The 12,737-nt window shown below is 40.8% G+C and overlaps 1 protein-coding gene across 2 annotated transcripts in view; it reads right to left on the reverse strand.

Annotated features, from left to right (window-relative positions):
• Positions 1–6,542: 6,542 nt before the first annotated feature.
• The window catches only part of PRORP (protein only RNase P catalytic subunit), a 130,121-nt gene continuing 123,926 nt past the window's right edge, over positions 6,543–12,737 (reverse strand). For both annotated transcript variants that reach the window (XM_087422605.1, XM_004436407.3), the window contains exons 6-8: positions 11,890–12,038; positions 8,246–8,441; positions 6,543–6,863 (exon numbers count right to left, since the gene is read on the reverse strand). In XM_087422605.1, coding sequence (XP_087278731.1) covers positions 6,732–6,863; positions 8,246–8,441; positions 11,890–12,038 — 477 coding nt within the window. In that variant the 3' untranslated portion in view covers positions 6,543–6,731. The remainder of the gene's footprint in view (positions 6,864–8,245; positions 8,442–11,889; positions 12,039–12,737) is intronic.

The raw sequence follows: 12,737 nt of genomic DNA on the forward strand, positions 1-12,737 counted from the left end.
ATGAAAGATGAAAGAAAGGACCTTCAAATGGGAGTGAAATTCCAACAGAATAATTTCACGACTTTTCTAGCAATACTATGGTGTACAGGAGTGGAGGAAGTGGAATGGTCTGGGACTACCCCAAATTAGGTTTAGAATTGGTAAGATGGACACAATAGCAGGGGAAATGAATGAAAGAATGTGTAGTGTTACTGAAACCACCCCTGAGATGAATGCTTTAAGAGTGGGGTGGTGTGAGGAGGAAGCAAGTGAAGCCAGATGGGGATGGACAACAGAGGTCTCTAGGTGAGGAAGGGATAGGCCTAAGAACAGGCCAAGGAATTGGTGGCTGGGATGAGGGAGTGGGGCAGATAAGGAGGTTGTGGTCAAAAGGAAGAACTTGAAAGTCTGAAATCCTGAAACTGGGGCACTTTTAAGTAATTTAAAAGGTCCAGGTTGGCCATCTCACAGGGGCCAAAAATCAGAGTTTAACAAGTTAAGAAACAATGAGACCAAAATATGGACAGTGTTGAAAGCTCTAGGGATAATGGCAGTGGGAATGGGAGGAAAAACAAATCTAAGACATTTATAAGGCACAAACTGTTCACTACTGATTTCCTCAAGTAAACTTCCCTTGGTGTGTCAACAAACAAAAGGAGCCACATGATTTGCTTTAGAAAATAAAAAGCTCTTTATCTGTGTAAAGCGGCAATCCTTCCTCAGACCTTCTCTTCAAAAACTTGGTCTGACCAGAGTTTATTTCTTTAGGAGTTGGAGATCAGAGGGCCTGACTTGGAAAAGACCCATTTCTTCAAGGATTTCACTACTCCTGCCAGAATAGGACTAAATGCCAAAGGACATGACCATTAATTTGAGCCAACAGCTATTATCAGGGTGACAGCTCCCTGTTCTCACACATTTCCTTCTGAACACAAGGAAGCCTTGAGGAATAGTTTATGAGTACAGTCACGTGCCACATGACGACGTTTCAGTCAGTGAAGGATTGCACATAGGATGGTGGTCCTGTAAGATTAGTACCATATAGCCCAGGTGTGTAGTAGGCTATCCCATCTAGGTTTGTGTTAAGTACACTCGATGATGTTTGCACAACGAAATCACCTAATGACGAATTTCTCAGAACATATTCCCGTTGTTAAACAACACATGACTGTATACAGCTGAGTAGTATTTTACGGTACACAGCAATGCCCTAGCTTAACCTGGCTGCCTCTCTTTATGAATTTACATTATTATAATTAGAGTACATGAGGAAGAAGTGGTAGAAGACTATAAGGACAAGGAAAAGTTTTCATTTTCTGTCAGGTAAAAAAAATGTTACAAAAGAGTTTACACAGAATGATCCTTTTTCTTTTAAAAAAAATATATAATAGGCATATATATGTATAAAAACTTAATAGCCATAGACTGCTCAGCCTTGGAGCAGAGGATAGAAAAAAATGCAGCTTTGGACTCTAGAACAAGGTCACTGAAAAGAGGAAGAAAATACAAGAATGCTTTATTTTTAAAGAATTAGTAATACAATACCTCTCAAGCAACAAGTCTGGGTGAGGGACTTACCTTTTGGAAGACCTGCCATAACCACTTCTAAAGGAACTTGTTTCATGGAGGTGAAGGCCCCATTCTATGCTCCCAGGCCAGGACAGCACTCTGCCCCAGAGAGCCAAATGAACAGCAGAATTGTCAGGGAATTCTATTGGCATGTATCAGGACACTGACATTCTCTGTTCTGATACAGTCAAAGAAAGCACAAGAAACCTGTTTTAATAGTGGACTTGAAACATTTAGATGTGAACTAAACTTGATACCTAGTAATGTTCCAGTCCAGCTGAGACAGAGGGCAATCTGACCTGGTCTCTTTAAAACAAATGTATGTCTCTACCATATTAGAAATTAAAGCCCCTACCAATGATTTCTTAAGTATTGCTTGCTTCTAGGCTGGATTTTAACTAACACCAAAGAGATGACTGGGGTAGTCATTTTAATGTGGTTGAAATGAACTCTCTATCAAATTTCCTGTCAGAGGCTACCAAAAAACCTTCAGACCTCTATTTAAAACAAATCATCATGGTTATCTTAATAATTTAATCCATTTGATAAGAGTCTACTTCTGAGAGTACTCTGGGTAGCAAAACAAACTATTTTTAGCTGCCATCACTGACTAGATAATTGTCTTCCTGTTTATTTCAATTCCCAGTCATTTATTTCAATTCCCAGATGAAAGCAAGTTGTGTATGTAGAATCTCTGCAAGTACTGTCAGATCAAATATTGCCAACAAAGAACAAACTTGGGAGAGAAGGCTTCAGGGAATCTTGAACCACCACAAAATAGACATGATAAGAGAAAATTAAAAATCATTTTCCAAAATTTACTGCACTTACTCATTGGTGTTCCTATCTCTTGTATTTTCTTTCATCCCACTGGTTTCTACAGCTTCTTGTAAGTAAATCTCGGAATGGAACTCCTTTTGTTTATATGGTATAGACTCAAGCAGACTGCTTGTCATTGGCTGGGACAAGGCAGGGAAAAGCTGGTCTTCTTGCCTTCCTTTCCCCTCCCAGGTGTCTTTTACTCACTTCCTTTCTTATCCTTGTTCCCCTCTGCCTCCTGTAGGGCTGCAGGGCTGTACATAAATGCCTCATTTCCTACTACCCCTCACCCTCCCATATAATCCCCACCTAGAGCTTTGGGCTTTAGTAAGTAGAAATACAAGATGCCTTGTTACATGTGAATTTCAGATAGACAATGAATATTTTTAGTGTAAGTATGCCCCTGCAATACTTGGGACATATTTATACTAAAAATTGTTATTTATCTGAAATTCAAATGTACCCAGGAGTCCTGTGTTTCATCTGGCAACCCTACTCTCACTCTGTGGGCTACGAGAGGCTCCAGCAGCTGCCTGGTCCCTCTTCCTAAGACGCTGTCTGCTTAAGTTCCAGCCCGGAGAGAATACCCAAATCTAAATACCACCATTTCATCACAGTCCTCTATGTTGCTGTTCTCCCAGTTGTTCCCGCAAGGGCCCTGTTAGACGCTTTTCACTGTGAATTTCGAATCGCTGAAGGTGGACAAATACCAGCTCTGGATTCCATTTAGCTTTGCCCTCAATGACCCCGATAATTTTGATTTGTAGCAAATGAAAATAAGAGTGACCACGATGGACCAGAATTCAGGGACCTACATAACACACCCTTCCTTTCCATTCTTCTTTTAGAATGAAGCTATCAGGAAAAAAGAAATCTAATGTGAACACACAGGATTAATTTTATAGTGCCTTGGGACACTTAAAAAAGTGAGAAATTTGCTAGAGGACCTAGGAAGCAGTAATTATATTTAAGCACAAACTTGAAGAGAAAAATTAATTTAATGTGAAGAACAAGGCACATGAGGTGAGGTAGTCCCAACGGAGCCCTGAGAGAATGAACTCAGGCTTCTCCTGTGAGATTTTCTCTTTATTGGGTCTGAGGACAGCAGGAAGAAAAGACAGTATAAATTCAGGAGCATGCCAGAGGGAAGCACACAGCTCTTTAGAAATATTTTTCAGTGGCAGAGTCAATGCCCTTTCAAAGCCTTCATTGTTCATGGCTGACTTGAAAGTCAATATCAATCACAAGAGTAGCTTTTTAAAGAATTCCTTCTCATTGTGTCCTGGACCTTGCTTGACAGGTAGCTGTTTCACTCAGGTGATCAGAAGACAAAAGGTCAACCTAAGTGTTTGGCACCAGCACTCCCCAGGGTCCTGTGTCAGAGCGATTTACTCTGAGCAGTCCTAGAATGGTTCCCCTGCTCCTGGACAAAGGACAGATGCACCTCAATTTATATTAGCAGAAATTTTAGGGTTTTGTTTTTCACTGGTATTAAAGAGTTCAAAAATAAGGTAATTTCCCTACCACAATTTTCTTTGCTGAGGAGCCATTCTGGAAATGTGGGCCCTCTAAGAGGTACTCCCTTGTTCCTTTCCTCTCCTTCTCCCCCATTTCTCTTAAATGGATCACAAAGTTTCTAAATCTAAATACCAAATGCTCTTCCATTCAGTCTGTCTGAGTTTTGATGAACGACTCCATCAGGGTAGAGTAGAAGAAAGACTACGTGGCTGGGAATCAGAAGAGGTGGGTTATGGTTGAAACGTCTCCACTAACTAGCTGTGGGATCCAGGGAAGCCATTTCATCTTTCAGGGTCTGTTCTTCCTCTGTAAAATGCTACTGTTGGACTTTATGTTCTTCAAGGTTCACTCCTGCTCTAAAATTCTAGGATTCTTTTTGTATTCTTTTTTTGTATTCTCCCCTATCTCTATGTGCAACTTGTGAGGAATTTGCATCAGGCTTTTAGACAAGATTAACAAATGCTTTTTTCTTTCTTAAAATTTTCTTAAAAATAGGATAGTTCTTAAAAAAAAAAAAGTATAGCTCACTGAAAGCACAGTTTTCTAAGTGTGTAGTTTATGAAATTTAGAAAATAAGCAGATTGGATTTATGAGAACTTTCTGATTCTCAGCATCTTTCAATGTTCTCAATTTATTAAACACTTTCCTGGAGACCTCTTTCATCTGGGCATGCAGCAGTTTTGAATCCAGTAAATGGATAAGGGGAGGAAACACCCCCTCCTCTCTTTTTCCTGGATTATGTCTCTATGCGTAGTATGCACTCTACTTACATCCATGTATATGGTTTTATGTAAATGAGATCATTGTTTGTTTCATGTAAATAACTGTTTTTTTATGCTAACATACTTTTTTTTATTGATGTCATAATAGTTTATAACATTGTGAGATTCTAGTTGTACATTATTTGTCAGTCACCATATAAATGCGCCCCTTCACCCCTTGTGCCCACCCCCCAACTCCCTTCCCCCTGGTAACCACCAAACGGTTCTCTCTGTCTGTGTGTTAGTTTATATTCCACATATGAGTGAAGTCATACAGTATTTGTCTTTCTCTGTCTGGTTTATTTCACTTAACATAATACCCGCCAGGTCCATCCATGTTGTTGCAAATGGGATGATTTTGTCTTTTTTTATGGCTAAGTAGTAGTCCAGTGTGTGTGTGTATATATATATATACACACACACACACAAACACATCTTCTTTATCCAACCATCTGTCGATGGACATCTTTATCCAATCATCTGTTGATGGACACTTGGGTTGCTTCCACTTCTTGGCTATAGTGAATAATGCTGCGGGGCATATAGTGAATGAACATGGGCGGGGCATATGCCTCTTTGGATTGTTGATTTCAAGTTCTTTGGATAAATACCCAGAAGTGGCATAGCTGGATCATAAGGTATTTCTTTTTTTTTTTTTATAATTTTTATTTATTTATTTATTTTTCCCCAAAGCCCCAGTAGATAGTTGTATGTCATAGTTGCACATCCTTCTAGTTGCTGTATGTGGGACACGGCCTCAGCATGGCTGGAGAAGCGGTGCGTCAGTGCACGCCCGGGATCTGAACCCGGGCCGCCAGCAGCAGAGCGCGCGCACTTAACCACTAAGCCATGGGGCCGGCCAAAAAATATTCCTCAAAAAATATTTTTAATTTTTTGAGGAATCTCCATACTGTTTTCCATAGAGGCTGCACCAGTTTGTGTTCCCACCAGCAGTGAATGAGAGTTCCCTTTTCTCCACATCCTCTCCAACATTTGTTTTATGCTAACATACTTTTTTGAGGTACACTGTTGTAAATGCATCAATTTTAATTGTTTAGTGTGATGAATTCTGACTAATATATACATACCCCTATGTTAGCATCAGCCAGAACTTTCCATTATCCCCAGCAAGTTCTCTTGTGCCCCTTTCCTCAGGCAACTACTATTCTGATTTTTATCACCACAGATTGGTTTTGCCTGTTCTTGAATATTAAGTCATAAAGTATGTACAAGTAAGGAAAGAACTATCATAAAGTGTTGCAGACAAGCATATTTTCAGCTAAAATCAAGGCCCGGTGAGGTGTAAGCTGTCTAGCAAGGGGGTAAAACAGAGAGGGAACTATTAAAACTTAATTACTTTGTTAAACTAAGTCAAACTTGATTAAATGAAAAAATCTGTATACTTTAGAAAGCCCTCATACCAAGTGATGGAATTAATAGTGTTCACAAAATGTTGAACCAATTTGGAAAAGCCATTATAGAATGAAGAAGAAACAATCATAGTCTAAAGAGAAAGAATTGCCCCCTTTCCTCCAACCCAAATCATTGGGTGAAAAGTAAAAGTTGACAATAAGCCTTTGATATCTTGGCCGGTTTATCACAGAGGACCATAACTGATTCAGTGTGGGTAGGAGATAATATGCAGAGGATGAGATGATATCAGAAATGGGAGAAGGAGGTTAGAAACAACCCAGGGGCCAGGGCCAGATGGATTGGTTCCGCTATTGGTAGACCTGGAAGGTGAGGTCAGGAGTAGCAAAATGGATATCAGAAGTACCTGTCGCCCAACTAAGGGGAATGGCTGGCCCAACAGGAGAAATGTAGGCTTTCCTCTGCACTGAGTTCCCCAACTCTGGATAAGCCTCCAAAAACAAATGTTAGGGGGAAAAATGCAACTGGTTATGAAAAGATATTATATCATATTTAATTAAAAAATCAATTTGTTGACATACAAACCAACTGGACCAAACAGGACAAACTGGATCAAACAGGATGAAGCAATGCTCTAAACAAGCATAGACTTAAGAGCTCTGATGTCAACCAGGAAGGCACCCAAACACAAATTTAGCTTGGGGGTAAGAGTCTTTATGCCTTTCGGTGAAGGCAAAGCCATTTGGTTGGTACTTCATAGGAATACCTTTCCACCAGGTCTTCATCATATGGTATGTGCCACGAATCTCCAGTTGTTTGCACCACTGTATCATGGCTGAGAATATGCTGTTGAATTAAAAAGGAACCAAACACTGAGAACAACACTAAACGGTTACCTGGCCATTTCCCTTTCTTTTTCGACAATGTCTCATTTTGCTTCAGAGGAGTATTCTCTATCTTACTTAACAATGGATTTTTTTCAAAGAGCAGCTAGCTCTACAAAGATAAACCCTAGTATTAGGAGTTCCTTTTTTGAGGGGTTTCATTTTTCAGGTTAAAGATTCTCTACAAGAGCATCACATTTATAGGATACAGTATTTCTTTTGTTGCCTTTATCGGTTTTTATGTGAGAGAGAAAAGTAGAGAAACAGTATAATGAACTCCTGTGTACCCGCTGCTTCAATCATTATCAACTCATGGCTAATCTTATTTCATCCATACCCCACCCACTTCCTCTCCCCAGCCCTCCCATCGCCAAGATTATTCTGAAGCAAATCTCAGATATTATATCATTTCTTCTGTAATATTCAGTATGTATCTCTAAAAGATAAGGACCTATTTTGTAAATACAAGATCAATACCATTATTACACTTAAGAATTAATAATTGCTTAACACTATCAATTTTCTACTGTTTACATTTCTCTACTTATTAATTGGGTGTACATATCTTTTACAGTTTATTTGTTTGAATAGGAATTGAAATAAGGTTATTATTACATTGTGACTAATTGAATTACCTCTTAACTCTCTTTTAATCTAGAGCTTCCCTTTCCATCTCTATTTTTCTTACAATTTTCTTGTTGTTGAGGAACCCAGGTCAGTTGCCCTGTATCATTTCCCACAGTCTTGATTTTACTGACAGCATCTCTGTAGTATCATTTGATACCATATTTCCTATAAACTTATTGTTTTGTATATTTTTTGATCATTGGACCATATCTACCATTGGCTAGTGTATTTTTCTGTAATAACTTGCCTTTGGAGTTTCTCCCCTTGCTTTCATACAAGAGGCTTCCTTGTATTTATAGGTGTCTAAACTAGAGTCAAAGGAGACTGTGCCATAGAAGTGGAATAAACAGGAAAATGGAGTAACTTAGCAGAAGTAGAAGTATGACAAACCATCAGGGATAAGGAATTTTTAGCTACTGCAAATAAATAGGAAAATAAAAAACACGTATGAAGAGTTGTAATTGATGACATAATTGAAGTCACAATTGATGACATCCTAGGTGTTTTCAATGTGTCAATTAATGTGGGGTTGGCCTATGAAAACTTTTCCTCTGGCAGACTTTCTGTTTCCAGGAACTGGCTAATTCCAAATACCAAACTAAAACTGAGAAAAACAAACATTTAGAACCTTCAATTAGTTGCAACATTCTTTGACTATGCCATATTCTTACTATATACTTGACTCTGTTGACATTATGTAGAGAACAGGTAACATACCTGAAAGGTTATTTTTGATCCTGGAAGCCAATTAATAATTGCCAGCTGGTGTCCCTGCTGCCACTTAAAAAACAGGCGTTGGGTCTTGGCATCCGGTAGACAGGCCTTGTGATCCCGCATCAGGTCTTTTGTGATAAACTTGCAGTGGTTCCCCGAGTGCAGTGCGGCATACAGAAGGAACGGATCATCCTCTGAGCTGAGCCAGGCAGAAGAAAGGACACCATCAAGCACACCCCCAGGAGGCAGAGGATAGCATTCGTCACCATGCTTTTCACTTCCAGTCTACTTTCCTCAGAGGTGCTCTACATTCTTAACCGACATGATCTCAGCGATTCTTATGAACCACCTGCAAGCCCTTAGCTGGTGGGCAACACTATCTAGAACACAGATGGAAAGCTAAGGGGAAGGAAATGCTAATGCTAACTCTTAACGGCTTAACTAGGCTCTCCCACTAGAATGAAAAATTCTAAAAATAATTCTCTCTTCACACTCTAAAGTTGGTTTTGTGTTCCCAGGGCATTTTTCCTATTTGCCTCTTATACCAGATAGCACACATTGTCTCCCTTTTCCTCACTCAAATTCAAGACACACTCATAATACTAATAGGGCAGGACGACACTTTTCTTGCAAGCCACCAGAAATAACGGGCTGCTCTCAAAGTCGAAACTGGTATCTCAAAGCAGCTCCTGGAAGTCACACCGATGAGCACCTGAAGGCATCTCCTGCTTTGAGAAGAGCCAGTGACTCAGAGTCTCCAATAGACCCTCAACATCAGCACTCACCACTTGAGTACATGTTCTGTAAAAGTGGCAGTAGCTCCCCTGGCTCAGGAGATTCAGACTGCAACATGTGATAGGCCTTAGGCCTTGATCCAAGTGACCCAAAGTAGGACCATTTAAAGTTTACCTTATACTGGAGTATTTCAAGTGAAATGATAAAATGACTAGAATCTACCTTAAAAGTCTCCAGGAAAAAGAGAGAGAAAGAAAAAAAGAAAAAATGTGGGGGGTTATATGGAACAAGATTAGCAAAACGATGGTAATTGTTGTCACTGGATGACAGTTACATGGGGATTCACTATACTATTCTATCTAATGTATGTTTGAAGTGGCTTCTTTGGCACGTTAGTGGAAAACAGAGTTAACGTTAAATTTAAATATTCAAATCCAAAGCCAGAGAAGGTCACTGAATCAATCTTTACAACTAGGTTTGGAACGTCAGTGGATGCAATAAATACAGGCCCCAAACCAAGCATGAGATCAATTTCCAACAGGCTTCTTGGTTATAACACTTTGCATTTATCCAATTCTCCTACCTAAGAAAAATAACAATGATGATGACAGCAACTAACATATAAGCTTTCCATGTACTTGGTGCTGTGCCAAGAGTTTTACATGTATTATTTACAGGTATTATTTCATTTAATCTTCACAACAACCCCATGAAGATTATGCATGAAGAAAAGAAGATGCAGAGAAGGGAAACGCCTTCCTAGATAGAAAGTGGCTGGGCCATGATCTCAACCTGGGTAGACTAATTCCCAAGCTTGCGCTCCTAATGTCTACCGCACGTTGTCTAAGGTGATTGCGTGAAGAGCATTATTATTGTCTTCTACTCTTGGACACATGGAAGCACCCCCTCCCGTGAATAAATAAATGGACTTAAACAAAAAAGGGATTTGGTCTGGGATCTGAATGAGGGGTTAGCCTTCTGCTTCATGCATCGAGAGCCATTTTACCTTTTTAAGAATAAATGACTTGGGGGCCGGCCCCGTGGCTTAGCGGTTAAGTGCGCGCGCTCCGCTACTGGCGGCCCGGGTTCGGATCCCAGGTGCGCACTGACGCACTGCTTGTCCGGCCATGCTGAGGCCGCGTCCCACATACAGCAACTAGAAGGATGTGCAACTATGACATATAACTATCTACTGGAGCTCTGGGGAGAAAAGGGGAAAAAAAAAAAAGGAGGAGGATTGGCAATAGATGTTGGCTCAGGGCCAGCCTTCCTCAGCAAAAAGAGGAGGATTGGCATGGATGTTCGCTCAGTGCTGATCTTCCTCACAAAAAAAAAAAAAAAAAGAATAAATGACTTGGGGAATACTGACAAATCTTCAAGTTATCACATTCAGCCTAATGAAACCTAGACTTGGGGCTGAGGCATACACACTATCCACGCAAAGTGGGAAATAAACTTTTGTCAGCATAAATAGCATGAAGGGCCGGCCCCATGGCTTAGCGGTTAAGTGGGCGCGCTCTGCTGCTGGCGGCCCGGGTTCGGATCCCGGGCACGCACCGACACACCGCTTCTCCGGCCATGCTGAGGCCGCGTCCCACATACAGCAACTAGAAGGATGTGCAGCTATGACGTACAACTATCTACTGGGGCTTTGGGGGCGGGGGGAATAGCATGAAAAACGAAATGCCTGTTTATATGTGCTGCTGCGGGTCTGTGCTCCTCCTGATTAGCTGCTTTCGTCTTACTTTACAGACACTGTACATTTGTCACTGATCATGTTTTCCATGTTCCTTTGGCTCCCTGGGAAGCTGTAGTTCATAGCACCATTCCGTTTATATTTAGAATAAAATCCAGGCCCGTTGCTTGCCCACCAGAGCCTATGAGGGCCTCAGTAATGTGGTTCCTGCCTTTCCTCTGCCTCAGAAGCTACTACTTTCCTTCTTGCTGCTACAGCCCACCTACACTGGCCCGCTTGCTTTCCTCAAACACGCCAAGCTCATTTCTGCCTCAGGGCTTTTTGAACACTTGCTACTTGCTGTTCCCCCTACCTCGTATGTTCTTCTCACCACCTCTCCCCCTTTCTCAAACGCCTCACTCCTTCCCTTCAGATCTGCCCCCTCCCAAAGGCCATTCCTGACCACTCCACCCACTACCCTCTGACCCACCCCTGCCTAATCCCTTTCTGTCTACTCGCTCAGCTTTGCTGTCTTCAGAGCACTGATCACTGCCTGGAATTACACTACCTGTGCGTTTGTTTACCTGTTTATTTTCAGTCCCGAGAGGGCAGGGACTTGCTTTTGTTTACTGCTGTCTCTCCAAGAACACAGAAGGTGCTCATATCTGTAAAGTATTTGTTAAATCATCTATTCAGGACCTTATGACATGCATTCCGTATATAATCTCACTTCTGACTTCGTCTTCCCCCTCATTTCTCCTTGAACCTCATCTATTTAAGTTTATCCTGCTGTAGAAACTGTATTTTTGTAAACTGCCTCAAGTCTTTTTATTTTTTTTAATGAGGCTGAGTATCTATACATACATACACATGCACTTTAAAAATGGTGAAAATAAACCAGACAAAGACAAACACCATATGATTTTACTCATATGTGGAAGATAAACACATGGATAAGGAGAACAGATTAGTGGTTACCAGAGGGGAAGGGGGCAGGGAGGGCAAAAGGGGTAAGGGGCACACATGTATGGTGATGGATAAAAACTAGACTATTGGTGGTGAGCATGATGTAGTCTACACAGAAACTGATATATAATAATGTACACCTGCAATTACACAATGTTATAAACCAATATGACCTCAATAAAATAATTCAATTTAAAAAATGGTAAAAATAGGTACTAACAAGCAGATGACTGGAGCCTAGTGTAATTTACCTATTACCTTCAGTACTCACATGTTGTCAGCAAAGAAACAGCTGGCTTGCTTTTGCAGCTTTTCCATCTCATCCCTTCTCCACCGGGAACCCTGCCTTAGCATGTGCTTCCGGCCCAGGACCAGTAGTCGCAGATTCTGCTTGGCTAATTGAGAGACCACACCCAAGAGCTAAAAAACACAAAGCCAGCCCCCAAGAGCGTCAAGGGAAGAACCTCAGGTCAGTGGAGTGATTCTTGCAGCTGGTAATCTCAATGGTGAAACACTCTTTTTCTGGTAAGAGGTGAGAAAACATTCCTTAAAATAATTTTCCATCTTTGTAAGCCTGAGGAAAATGCTTCCTTATTTCAAATTAATGCGTGACACCTGCCCACTGGTCAGGATACTCTGGATCCAGAAGGGTTTTCTAAGCATAGACTAGATGAGTTGTTTTTAAACTGTGTTCCCTAGAGCCCACTGGGATAGACACAGGGAGGCTAAGGAGTATGGGGTTTGGTTCTATACACTCCCAATCTGGTTTCAACCAAAACAGCTCAGCTTTTATATATTTATATACTGGTATTCTGCATAAGTTTTCATTTGAATAAAGCGTTCTACTTCTTTTTTTAAAAAAGTTTGTAAATCGCTGACTAGAGAGTGACTTTTTGGCCAACTTTTCCATGTCATGATTCTGCTGATACTGCTACCCTTCATTGAACTTTTTCCTCCCTAAGGTCTGTCACTATCCATCCTGTAGCCTATTTCATCAGTGAATTTACTCCCATTCTCTCCACTTCCCACGTCTTGTGTGCACAGGAACTCCTCTCAAAAGTCTAGACTTGGATTTTTAGTAAATCTAGTACTTTGGTGAGCTTGCCTACATTCAATCTT

The sequence above is a fragment of the Ceratotherium simum genome, chromosome 3 (assembly GCF_057802395.1).
Source record: "Ceratotherium simum simum isolate JZ-2026a chromosome 3, ASM5780239v1, whole genome shotgun sequence".
In the NCBI taxonomy this organism is placed as follows: domain Eukaryota; kingdom Metazoa; phylum Chordata; class Mammalia; order Perissodactyla; family Rhinocerotidae; genus Ceratotherium; species Ceratotherium simum.